Source organism: Eulemur rufifrons, chromosome 6 (genome assembly GCF_041146395.1).
Source record: "Eulemur rufifrons isolate Redbay chromosome 6, OSU_ERuf_1, whole genome shotgun sequence".
Classification (NCBI taxonomy): domain Eukaryota; kingdom Metazoa; phylum Chordata; class Mammalia; order Primates; family Lemuridae; genus Eulemur; species Eulemur rufifrons.
Window position 1 is genome coordinate 57230370 of NC_090988.1, and position 12318 is coordinate 57242687.

At 40.0% G+C, this 12318-nt stretch overlaps 1 protein-coding gene across 1 annotated transcript; it reads left to right on the top strand.

Annotated features, from left to right (window-relative positions):
• The first annotated feature begins 8243 nt into the window (after positions 1–8243).
• Positions 8244–9194, top strand: LOC138384877 (olfactory receptor 56A3). Its single transcript, XM_069470536.1, has one exon. The coding sequence runs from the start codon at positions 8244–8246 to the stop codon at positions 9192–9194; it is 951 nt and encodes a 316-aa protein (XP_069326637.1).
• The last annotated feature ends 3124 nt before the right edge of the window (positions 9195–12318 follow it).

A 12318-nucleotide genomic window follows, 5' to 3' on the forward strand; every position in this document is an offset into this window, starting at 1 on the left:
TCTACTAGGTGTATTTAAATTAGTGAGGAACCTAGTCCTCTGACTGGTGCTTTCCAGGCGGCCTCTCAGCATCGCACTCCTCCCCTGTTCATGGTAACCAGTGCCACATCGCGGAGTCTTAGGGACCAAAGAGAAGGCAGTGCCTGACCTGGGTTCTGGTGACTGGTTGGTCACTCTTGGGCTCTTGCATCTACCACGCTGAGGTGAAGAATGCTCCCGAAGTCCAGTGACAGTCATCCTCTTTGGCTGTCTTGGATTTCCTCCTCAATCTCAGATTTCTGCTCCTCTCTCCTTCTCCTCCCACCTCCCCACCCCATTTTTTGTTCCCATGACTTGCGTAGGTGCAGCCGGGCATTCCATTAAGACCTGAGTCCTCTCTCCAAACCGCAGCACCAAGACCCGCCACAGCAGTGTTGTTGTGGGCCTCTCCCCAGGCCAAAGGCACATGGCACTGGGGTCCAACAGAGACAGCAGAAGAGTCTCAGAGTCCTTTCTCAGGCCAGGGATTTCTTTCTTCTTGTGATTAATAATTATTAAGAGTACTGATTGATAGCATATTTCTAGGAACAGAACACACCTGTGAGGTCTAGTGTCTCTGATTAAATGTTATCAGCACAAACACTGAGGTTAAGAAACATGTCCAACGTATATAACAAGAAAGAAACCAGACAGGGCTTGGGTCAGACCCTGACACTCACATGCAGGCAGGTTGTGGGGAGCCAGCTTGAGAAATACACTGAGTGTCCTAGGATGAATGAGGGTGGGGAGATGTAAAATGAGGATGATGAGACTGGAAAGTCAGGCTAAGATTACCTGGCTTTCTGATCCCACCTCTCCAGACGTAATTTCTACACAGTCCCAAGTGTCCCTGAGATCTCATGTGACCAGAGTGCAGGAACATGGCCCTGCCTCTCCTGGGAGGCAGTCTTGGCCTAGTCCCAAGGCCTAGGAGGACAAGACAACTTGGCACTTCACTGGACACCAGTAAGTAGCATTTGGCCCTTCAGTATCGGGCGTGAAATGGTCATGGTAAGAATTCTATATCCTATTCTTTCTCTGGTCAGGTCTTCTTGGGATTCTCAGTCTCCTGGCTCACAGCCTTATACACCTGGTCTTCAGTTCACTCCCTAGGAGACCTGATCTTTTCTGGGTCAGGCATGTCAGGGCCTCACTTTCCCATATATAAGAGGGATTGACTATGTTTTCCACTGCTGGTTTTCTACTGCTGTCATCTATCAATGACCATTTCATTATGCTAATTAATTTGTGCATTATGAATTAAGGATGGGAACAGTGCTGAACTCTGGTTGGCACAACAATGACTGAGTCATCAGCTGAGACAGATTGAATTACTGGGCATGGTTATGAAGCTAGACTGAGCCATAGCTCAGGTCTTCTGGCTATCAGAATTCCCTGGTTCTTCTCCATGTGACATCCACAGCAGCTGGGATGTCCAATATAGTGTCTTTACTCACATGTATGGCTTCTAGGTTGAGATGGCTTGAACATCTATCTGAGCATGGCCAGGCACAGGCCTCTCTCTATGAGGCTTTTCCATATGACTAGCTTGGGATTTCTCACAGCAAAACTGTCTCAGAGCATCAGACATCCTCCTGAGCAACTTATCCAAGAGATCCAGGTAGAAGCTGCAAGGCTTCTTATGAGCTTGTCTCAGAATTCCAGCAATTTCACTTCTAACACACTCTGTTAGTTAAAAATGAATCAAGAGTCATCCCACATTCAAGACAAGGGGGTCACACAGGGTGTTGAATCCTGACTAGCATGCTACATTGGGGGGCCATCTTTCGAGATCATCTACAACCAATGGTGATGAAAGGTGAAGTAAATTAAAATCTAAATATTCCCCATATTCTTCGGCTTCCAGTCAAGATGAGATAAAAGGACTGAATTTACCTTCCTAACTGAAACAAAACAAACACAGGATGAGATATATTAAATAATGGGTTCAAGACACTAGACATCAGGCAAGTAAGGACAGTGATCCCTGAAATATGGGAAACAAATGAGTTGAGCCCTACAACTAGCCTGGTTTGCTGCCTTGAAGGACTTTACAAGCTACCGTGCAAGGAGCTGGGATGGACCCAAGTGGAAATCAGAGGTGTCCCTGAATTGAGGAGATGTATTTGGAAATGCAGAAAGACCAAAGCAGCTAAACCTCACAAAACAGAGCTGCACACAGAAAGAATCCTGAAAATCTATAGGTCTTCCTCAAGTAATGAATATATGCCAGTGACAAAACTACTAGAGGTGGGGGAATAATGAAGGCACCTTAAAGAATTAGAACAGTATGCAACTCTCATGCATGGCCTGAAATAGTATCTGTTCCCACAGCAGAAAGGAAATCATCATAATTCATAGGGCATTGGGTAGAATATCACAGTCCCTCCTCAGCAGTGAATAGCAGTCAAAAATATTGAAGCCAACTTACACATAGCAGCATGTATAGATTTCTAAGATATGGTATTGACTGAATATGAAGAATAACATCAGATTTGTGACACAGTAACATTTATATGAATTTAATATCCAAACAATTTGCCCATAAAGGAATATATACCTAAACAAGCATACTCAGTATTAATAAGAAAGACACATTTTAAGTACACCAGAGTTGCCACTTTTCTAAAGGTAAGTGAAACAGGAGAAATGTTGGAATATGAAGAAAAAGAAATAAAAATAAAGCAAAAGAAGGGCCTTGAAGAAACTGATGATACTTGAGGAGTGTGAATAATTCACGTGAGGTTTAATAAAAAATAAATCATGTTTCTTAACTAATATCCACTTACATGTAAATCTCATTTTTATATCTCTCACTACCGCAAAAATTATCATAGGAGTTTCCTCTCAGAAAAACACATTGTATTTTCTTAGTAAGTTTGTCTTCAGTTTTTTCTTGAATGTTTACCTTTACATACCATAGTAAAGTCATGATAAGTTAGCACTGACCCATTCACCAGCCTGCTTTGGGCTGTACATACCTAGCAAGCATGTCCTGGAAGCCCTGAAGAATTTCTGAGTGAGTTATTGGATTCATGGGAGGTACTGAGTGTGCATAGGCAAATAAGCATAAGCATATATGATTATGCATGAAGAGCCCTGCACCCAGGAGACTGATTTACTGCCTACAGGACACACAGTCAACATAGGGCTGAATTGCCAGGGCTCCTTTCTTTCAGCAAAAGAAGAAAAAATTTCTTCTCCCATTTGCCTGCCTGTCTATACCAGGAGAGTGTTTTGGTCCCAAGGGAGGATGGATTAAGACATTCCCAGAGGGCAGAGTTCCTGAGGCTCTGGATTTATAACTATCCCAGACACTCTGGAAAGCTACAGTATCAGTAGAACTGGACCCCATGCTTCACATTCTCTGTAAGTGAGTCTGGGTGGAGGGTGCTGAGGGGTGGCTCTTCCCAGACTAGTCAGATGACTAAACAGTGTTCCTTTTCATTCCTGGGTCAGGACTGCTGAAGTAGTCTGAAAGACGGGTAGTAGAGATTGCATTCTATCTCAGGTCAGGAGGCGTATGTGAGAGCCTGTACATCGGGATCTTCTCTCTTTTGCCCTGCTCTGGGTGTTTGGTGGTGCCAGAAATGCAGAGAGGCTGGAGCTTGGCCATAGGAGATTACTGGGTGGTAAGAGAGCTGAAAAGCGCATGATCTGGAGAACACTTAAGAAATTTTGGAGATTTCTACTATGAATATGGAATTTAGGGACTTTAAAACAAAGAATCTGCCTACAAATGCCTGAATTATAGGATAAGAATTAAATTTTTATATAGTTTATATAACTTCAGAAGTTTGGGACAAAGACCACAGCTAGGGGCCAGTGGGAGTCAGGAAGTAGTTCAAAAGATTTCTGTTCAGTCTAAAAAATTGCTAAAAGCTACTTCTACCAAAAATAGAAAACTATGCCCAAAAGCATAATATAGAGCTACCTATCACTGGATGCACTCAATAATGTCAGAAATTACACCCGGGAGAGATGTCTCACTGGCATGTCTCAGACATATAAAGTTAGGTGATACCTAACAACGCTTCCACTTTTTAAAACACAGCTTCTTTGGTACCATGTTGTGAGCCTGTCCTCCAGACTGGGAAAAGGCTTAGGCCATAGGTTTCGGTGGGCAGTCTTTGACCTTGCACTTCTCTGGCTTCTTCATCCTGTCAGTGGCTGGAACTAGAAAACATTAGGTCTCTGGATCCTCAGCTGGCATTGGCACATTCTGATTGCAAACCAAGACTGGAAGAGGAGAGGAGAAAAAGAGCAAATGTGTTCTCACAGGCTTTACTTCTAGGTCTCAGTAGGTTGTTCTACAAATGCTTGTTGAAAAAATTGTGATGAAAGACAGGCAGGAACATCTCATAAAAAAAAGAGAAGGAAAAAAGGAAGAATTAGTGAGTGAGGGGAAGAGATAAAATAATCCTCCTATGTAATCCTGAGAAATTTCATCCTAGTGCAAAACATATAATAATTATCCCAAAGCTCTTCAGGAGTCAAAATTGTACTTTTTGCTCTAGGCTCCCCCATGGATACTCATGCCTGAATCTCCAGATCTTGCATTTGGCTCTACCCTCCAAAGGTCATTTCAAGATTCTCCCTGCTTCACTTAATTCTTTCTATGAGTACTTTGTAATCCCTTATTGGAGATGGTGATATTTGGGGCTGTGATCTTTTTAATGTAAAATTTCACAGAGAGTAGGATTAAAGGATGTAATAAGCAAAGAATAAATGAAAAAAAAATAAATGAGGAAGGTAGTATATAAAGGGGATATTAGGAATTTAACAACCTGAAGTTGTACATACTATGGATAAAAGCAAATACAAGTTAATAGGGTTGAATCAATTGTGACAAGTTCTGAGCTTTTCAGATCCTCTTAGTTTGTGTCCCAAATTTACAAGTGAATGTATTCAAAGAGAAAGAGAAAAGGAAAGGCAGAGTTGAATGAACATAGTGCCCAGGCCATAGAGAAGGCTGTCCAGTCACCAACTCAAGTCTGGCAATTTTGTTCTATGGGTTACTGTCTTAAGTGCATCCTCCAATTCCAGTGTTCTCACTGTCAATGGGCCACTCCATCAAGGCAAGGTGTGAAACTACTAAACAAGGGAAACTGAGATTGGTGGGTGGCAGGTATGGAGTTATGAAAGAGGAAAGTAAATCAGAGGGATACGGCTTATGGAAATGATTTTGTAATCTTTATGGAATCCTTAAGGGGTTGCCCCTTAGGACTGAAACCCAGGAAAACTATAAGAGACACAATACAAAAGTGGACTACAGAGGGAATCGGACCTTATGAGCGGTGGGAAGCAGGAGTCAGAGTTCTTAGAGGAAGGAAAAGAGATTCCACGGTGCTGGAAAACTGCCCTTAGGATTGTGTATGTGTGGGGAGTGGGGTTGGGGAAGAAAAGCCTAAAAACTTAAAAAATCAAATTGCAAAGTAGTATATACCTTTCTAGATCACTATGGCAACACAGGGAACAAAGGCACTCACATTTTCTATGCCTTGGACCCAAAGAAATCATTTTATCTTTTATTTCTTTTGCGTTTGAACCCTACAAGTTAAACTACTGTAAGGATATGGAAAACCACTGAATTTTAATTTGCCTATGTGAAAGACAAATTGTTAAAATAGTCAATTTGCCCTACTGACTTCAGAGTATTTTGAGTCACACATGAAACAATATGTTTAAATTTCATTTTGAACTTGCCAAAATGATTACTAATATACGCAATTATGAACAAGAGAAAAACAATTAGGAGATTATCTCAGTTTCTTCTGCATATCAGGGGGAGGGCCATGCCCGGCAGACTGGGTGGGGAATCAGAGGACCTGAAGGAGTGAAGAGAGAAGCCCTGGGAGGGAACTGCCTTCACCCCCCACTGACACAGCCACAGTGACCCTCAGGGTCTTTCAGATGAGGAGAGTCTGAAAGGACCCAGCTGAGCAAGGATAGAAAGTGCATTTGGGGAACAGGAAAGACAAAAACCAAAATACCAAAAATACTATTTGAACATCTTCAGAAGTGTATGTTCCTGCCATTAAAAGTATTATACAGTTCTGGGTCCACAGCTTTATTATAACTTTCTTTCTTGCCACCTTCACTTCCCCCCAAAACTCTTTCTCCTCTAACAGATTCAATTTTAAAAACTATTAAGTGTTTTATGGGTGAAGTTTGTTTTCCTTTTTATATGATAGATGGGGTGCATCATGGAATTATTTATTAGGTCTGAAAAGCTCTAAAAAGTAATCCAATCCAACCTTCTGTATTTGCAGGAATAGCATTAGGATAGTACAGTAGGAGTCGGTGATCCTGGATTTTGAGATAATCAGTTCCCTCCTTTGTTAGTGGTGATAATCATACTCATTTCACAGTTGAATAACATGAGATAAAGCCTTAGAATATTTGAGTGCAGTTCCTAGCAAATAGTATGGATTCCAAACATAACTAGATAATTTTATATTATTTTGGGGAACCTAATGAGGAAGAAACAGGACAGTTCTTAAACATTTGATGTACAAGATTTTCTAAACAAATAAAATAACACCTTAACAGAGACTTCTCTCCTGGTAAACAGATTTAGGTACAATAGACTGTATGATTTGAAGGACCCCAGAAAGACATGACCTATACCTTTTGCCAAAGCTGTATCATTCTTTGGGTTTTCTTTCATAAGTCAGAGGAAGGAGAATCTTAGAATCCTTTACCTTTCAAGTAAATGAGGGTACCATATCGCCTCATTTATGATTCTTTTTCACCAACCTATCCCCCAATTCAGAGTTAGTCAGGTCTTCCCTACACTTTTGTAATAATTTGTGTATAACTCTGTTATTGTTCATATATCATTTGTTCTTATTTTTACCCATCTGCCAGAGAGGTTATATTTTTATTCCTTTGAGATAAGGACATTTCCTTTTTCAATTTTGTGAGCCTATTGCCTAAAAGACTGCCAGGGGAAAAGGTTAAATGATAAGAGAATACTGGCAACATTAAACTACTATCTGGAGGGTGGGATACATATACTTGGTTCATTATATTCAAGATGAAAAAGAAAAATGGAAAGGGAATTGAAAAAACTTTAAGGATGAACTTCATTACCCCCACACTATTGCAATCAGAGGAATCAACTTATCATCCAGTTTAATGACAAGTGTTGCTCCCTCATAGCTATTTGGAATCACTCATGCTCCTTTTAAAGCTGTTTTTTTCAGAAGTCAGAAATTCTACAAATATAAAGACCTATCTAAAATAGAAAAAAAGCAATTATTTTGTAGGTTTCATACCTACCAAAAAATGAATATTTAGATAAAATGGAAATTAACATTGTTTTCATTGTATAAGTACAAATATTTAATTAAGCAAAATCAATACAGTTAAAAGTTCACAGTGAGAACCTGGGACATTTACCTGAGTCTCTCCATTGTGCCAGGCTCTGCTAGTTATTTGGGAATAGTACAATAGTTAAATTGTAGATATGGTAGTCTATGTAATCATTAAAAAGAAAATAAAAAAGAAACTTAGGAATAGCAATTGAGAGCCTCATCTGTTACACTAAAGTATTTTTCTAATTAATGTATATTTTTTAGTTTCTGTAAAGACATATCAATTCTCTGCAAAATAGGCTGGGTGCAGTGGCTCACGCCTGTAATCCTAGCACTCTGGGAGGCCAAGGCGGGAGGATCGCTTGAGGTCAGGAGCTCGAGCCCAGCCTGAGCAAGAGCGAGACCCCGCATCTACTAAAAATAGAAAGAAATTAGCAGGACAACTAAAAACATATAGAAAAAATTAGCCGGTCATGGTGGCGCATGCCTGTAGTCCCAGCTACTCGAGAGGCTGAGGCAGAAGGATTGCTTAAGCCCAGGAGTTTGAGGTTGCTGTGAGCTAGGCTGACGCCATAGCACTCTAGCCCAGGAAACAGAGCGAGACTCTGTCTCCAAAAAAAAAAAAAAAAAATTCTCTACAAAATAAAATGAAACAAATCAAACATGTATAGATAAATCGTATTACCTCAGTCCTCTATACTATTTAAAGTAATAGGTAAACTTCAGTAACATAGCATGGAGGATAAACAGATGAATTCATTTGGCTCTATATAAACTGCTAGGATCCACAACTTGTACCTAGGAAAACAAATATTTTTACCCTCCTGTCTCTAGAATCAGTAGCTAATTTTTGATCCTAATTTTACAGAACACTGAAAGAATGTTGTAGAAATATATAGCAAAAAAATGAGAGCACACCAAAATGGCACCATCTCCACTGAGGCTTCAAATTTCCTCCTGAACTGTTTTGTCAGATGCCCCATTTGGCAACGCTGGCTGTCCCTGCCCCTCAGCCTCCTCTTCCTCCTGGCCATGGGGGCCAACGCCACCCTCCTGATCACCATCCAGCTGGAGGCCGCTCTACACCAGCCCATGTACTACCTGCTCAGCCTCCTCTCCCTGCTGGACATTGTGCTCTGCCTCACCGTCATCCCCAAGGTCCTGGCCATCTTCTGGTTCGACCTCAGACCCATCAGTTTTTCTGCTTGCTTCCTCCAGATGTACATCATGAATTGCTTCCTAGCCATGGAGTCATGCACATTCATGGTCATGGCCTATGATCGTTATATAGCCATCTGCCACCCACTGAGATACCCGTCCATCATCACTGACCAGTTTGTAGTCAAAGCTGCCACCTTTATTTTGGCCAGGAACGTCGTTTTAACTATGCCCATTCCCATTCTTTCAGCACGGCTTTATTACTGCAGGAGAAATGTCATTGAAAACTGCATCTGTGCCAATATGTCTGTCTCCAGGCTCTCCTGTGATGATGTCACTATCAATCGCCTTTACCAATTTGCTGGGGGCTGGACTCTGCTAGGATCTGACCTCATCCTCATCTTCCTCTCCTATACCTTCATACTGCGAGCTGTGCTGAGACTCAAGGCAGAGGGTGCTGTGGTCAAGGCCCTAAGCACATGTGGCTCCCACTTCATCCTTATCCTCTTCTTCAGCACCATCCTTCTGGTCTTCGTCCTTACTCATGTGGCTAAGGAGAAGGTCTCCCCTGATGTGCCAGTCTTGCTCAATGTCCTCCACCATGTCATCCCTGCAGCCCTTAACCCTATTGTTTATGGGGTGAGAACCCAGGAGATCAAGCAAGGAATCCAGAGGTTACTGAAGAAAGGGTGGTACTAATGGCAACTGCATCTCTGAATTTCTAAAATCGGATGTCTTTTGAATCACTAATCAGCGAGTGGGCTGAAACTTGTATCTATGAGTTATACTCTCATACTGGGTAAACTAGATATTGCACATTATTTTCTAAAACTTCAATTTCATTTTAAGTTTCCCTTTCTTTCATCCTTCCATCAAGAATATACTTGGCCCTTTCCCTTTTTTCCTATGTTTACAATCTTATTTTGTCTAAAACAGTGACATTACTTGAAGCAGGTTCTAAAGTGAGAAATTTATGTTCCAAATAATGCAACTGTTAACATCCCATGAACTTTATATTCTTAAAAATACAAATGCAGATATTTTGTGGATCATGTTGTGTGTAACGTGTTCTTATCTTCATTTTCACAGAAGGGAATGAGAAAAAGACACAGCAGTTGAGATTTCACTCCTGAGTGATGGAGGCTTGCTACTACTGGTCTTTCGTTAGGTCTTTTTCTCTCATCCTTCAACCACATCATTGCCTTTCTCTGTCTCTCTGTCTCTGTCTCTTTCTCTTCCCTTTTCCTCTGTCAGACAATGTAAAATTTTGTAATGTGCACTACAAGAGGGAGGGGTTTCTGCCTTGATTGCTTACATATGTGACAATTATCAATGATTTTTCTTAGATATAAGAAATTCCTAAATCCTCCTCCTCATTATGTTTTTGCTTAGGACGCTTATCTTTTGGATCCAGGATATCATATATGGTACGCAAACATAGCTCTGCTAATGAGTCAACAGATTCTTAGGACTATAATATATAATTCAGTAATAGTACTGACATAAAATAGCCTAGAGGAACATTATTTTCTCATTAATTGTATTAGTTTCTATGCACACCTTGTGTCCTGTGAATTCTGTTAAATATTAAAACAAAAATGAATAGACCATTGTTGTTGCTTTAAGGAGCTCAAATTTTGGCTGGAAAGAATAAAAATATAATTTCCAGGAACATGTTCTTCTCAACCCAAGTGAACCCTGGCAGTAGCATGGGCAGTGATTTGGACACCCCTAGAAGGCATTTCACCAGACTGGGAACTTGCACTGGGTCATTCACCTCCCACCCCAGACATGAGCATCTGCAACAGGGTGCCATTGTGAGAACACACTGTCTTGGGACTGCATCCTTACTATCTTAAGATAGGCAACACTCACACTACCAAGTCTCTTTCATATTTCTTCCCTTCCAACATAGGCATGGGACATTTTCCACATTCCCTCAATGACAACCGAAACCAAATGGGAAACGTGAACACTGTATCAAGAATAACTTCCAAATACCACAATTTATGATTTTTTTCAGTAATCAATAGTCAAGCCTGCCTAAAGGACCACTTATATATCTACTCATTTACAGATCCACTTGTATCTACCTGCCCACAGCAAGCTTCTGGTCCTTGGTGGCAAGACTTCATGTATATTTTCTTCTGGGCCCAATAGCTATCAGCCCTTGATAGACAAAGCAGTTCCCTTCGAAGTGCTATTTGAGTCTTCATCTTGTGTTTAGTATTGACGTGTTACCAGGATTACTGATGGGAGAAATATCAATTCCGTTCAGGGAAAGTCCCATTAAACCCAAAATCATGCATTCCCACCTTCTGACTCCAGAATGAAAATGCCTCTAAGTCCACAATCAGAAGCGTTCCCAAAGTCTGGATCATTTAACTTAAGATAAAATATTGATGAATTACTGATCTATTTAAGGTGTAGTCCTCCATGCTTTGTCAATCTTTAATCCTCCATCTAGTAATGAAAAGAAATAAGTCTTGAACTGTTTCATACAATCTTTGGTTTTATTTCTGCTGGACTCCTAGTTAGCATCTGCTTGAAAATGAGAACGCATTTACTCTTCCTTGGTAATAAGAAATAATTACAGGTAAAATTAGGTCTAAATTCTGTTCACACAATGTACTCTTTAGTTTATATATACCAGTATAACTAACAAAACTCTCACTCTTACAAATATTACCACAGGAGTCCCCCCTTATCCACAGTTCACTTTTCATGGTGTCAGTTACCCATAGTCAACTGCATTCTGGAAATATGAAATGAAAAATTCTGGAAATAAACAATTTGTAAGTTTTAAATTGCCCACTGTTCTGAGTAGTGTGATGAAATCTCACAAAGCCTTGCTCTGCCCTGCCTGGAACAGGCATCATCCCTTTGTCCAACATATCCACACTGTATGTGCTACCCACCCCTTACTCATTTGGTAGCCCCTTAATCATTTAGTAGATGTCTCAGTTGTCAGATTGGCTGTCACATTATCCCAGAGCTTGTGTTCAAGAGGCCCTTATTTTTCTTAATATTAGCCACAAAGCAGTAAGAGTTGTGATGATGGCATATTGTTATTAATATAATTGTTCCATTTCGTTAGTAGTTATTGTTGCGAATCTCTTACTGTGCCTAATTTATAAATTAATCTTTAGCAAGGGTATGTGTGTATGTACAGGGAAAAAACAGAGTGTATATAGGATTTGGTACTATCTGTGGTTTCAGGCATCCACTGGGGGTCTTGGAACGTATCCCCCACAGATAAGGGGGACTACTATATTTCAGAAGTCTTAATTTGACATATTTATAACTAAATACCACTGAGAAGGTTTCTCAAGATAGAAATCAAATCTACTTCCAAAGCAAATTTAAGCCACCAATATTATGAAGCAGATAATTACTTACAATCTTGAAATAACATTTTCCAATATCTTTCCATCAATATTATAAAAATCATAAGTTCTAACAGTGACTCAAATCAACTTACCTTGAAGCAATAAACTGGTAGAAAGAAATTTAGATTAAAATTGTTCCTCAGAACTGAGGAATTTATCATAAGCTATTTTTATTATTAATAAAACAGAGTTTTGAAATTGTTTTATGTTATTAAAAACTCTGTGTTGCTTTGTCTTCTTACAATTTTTTAAATGTGGGAGGAGAAATTCTGGCTTACTTAAAAAATTATGCCCAATTTCCATGTGAAAAACAGATACTAGAGAAAAATAGTAGTTGTATCCCACTTAAAAGGTGTGATATAAATTAAGCTTTTCTCCAGCCACTAATATAAAAACTCAGGAAAATGAATTAGGAAAAGCAAGTTGATTGGAGG

Coding starts and splice junctions, on each gene's coding strand:
- LOC138384877 (XM_069470536.1), top strand. CDS start 8,244: ATGAGAGCACACCAAAATGGCACCATCTCCACTGAGGCTTCAAATTTC.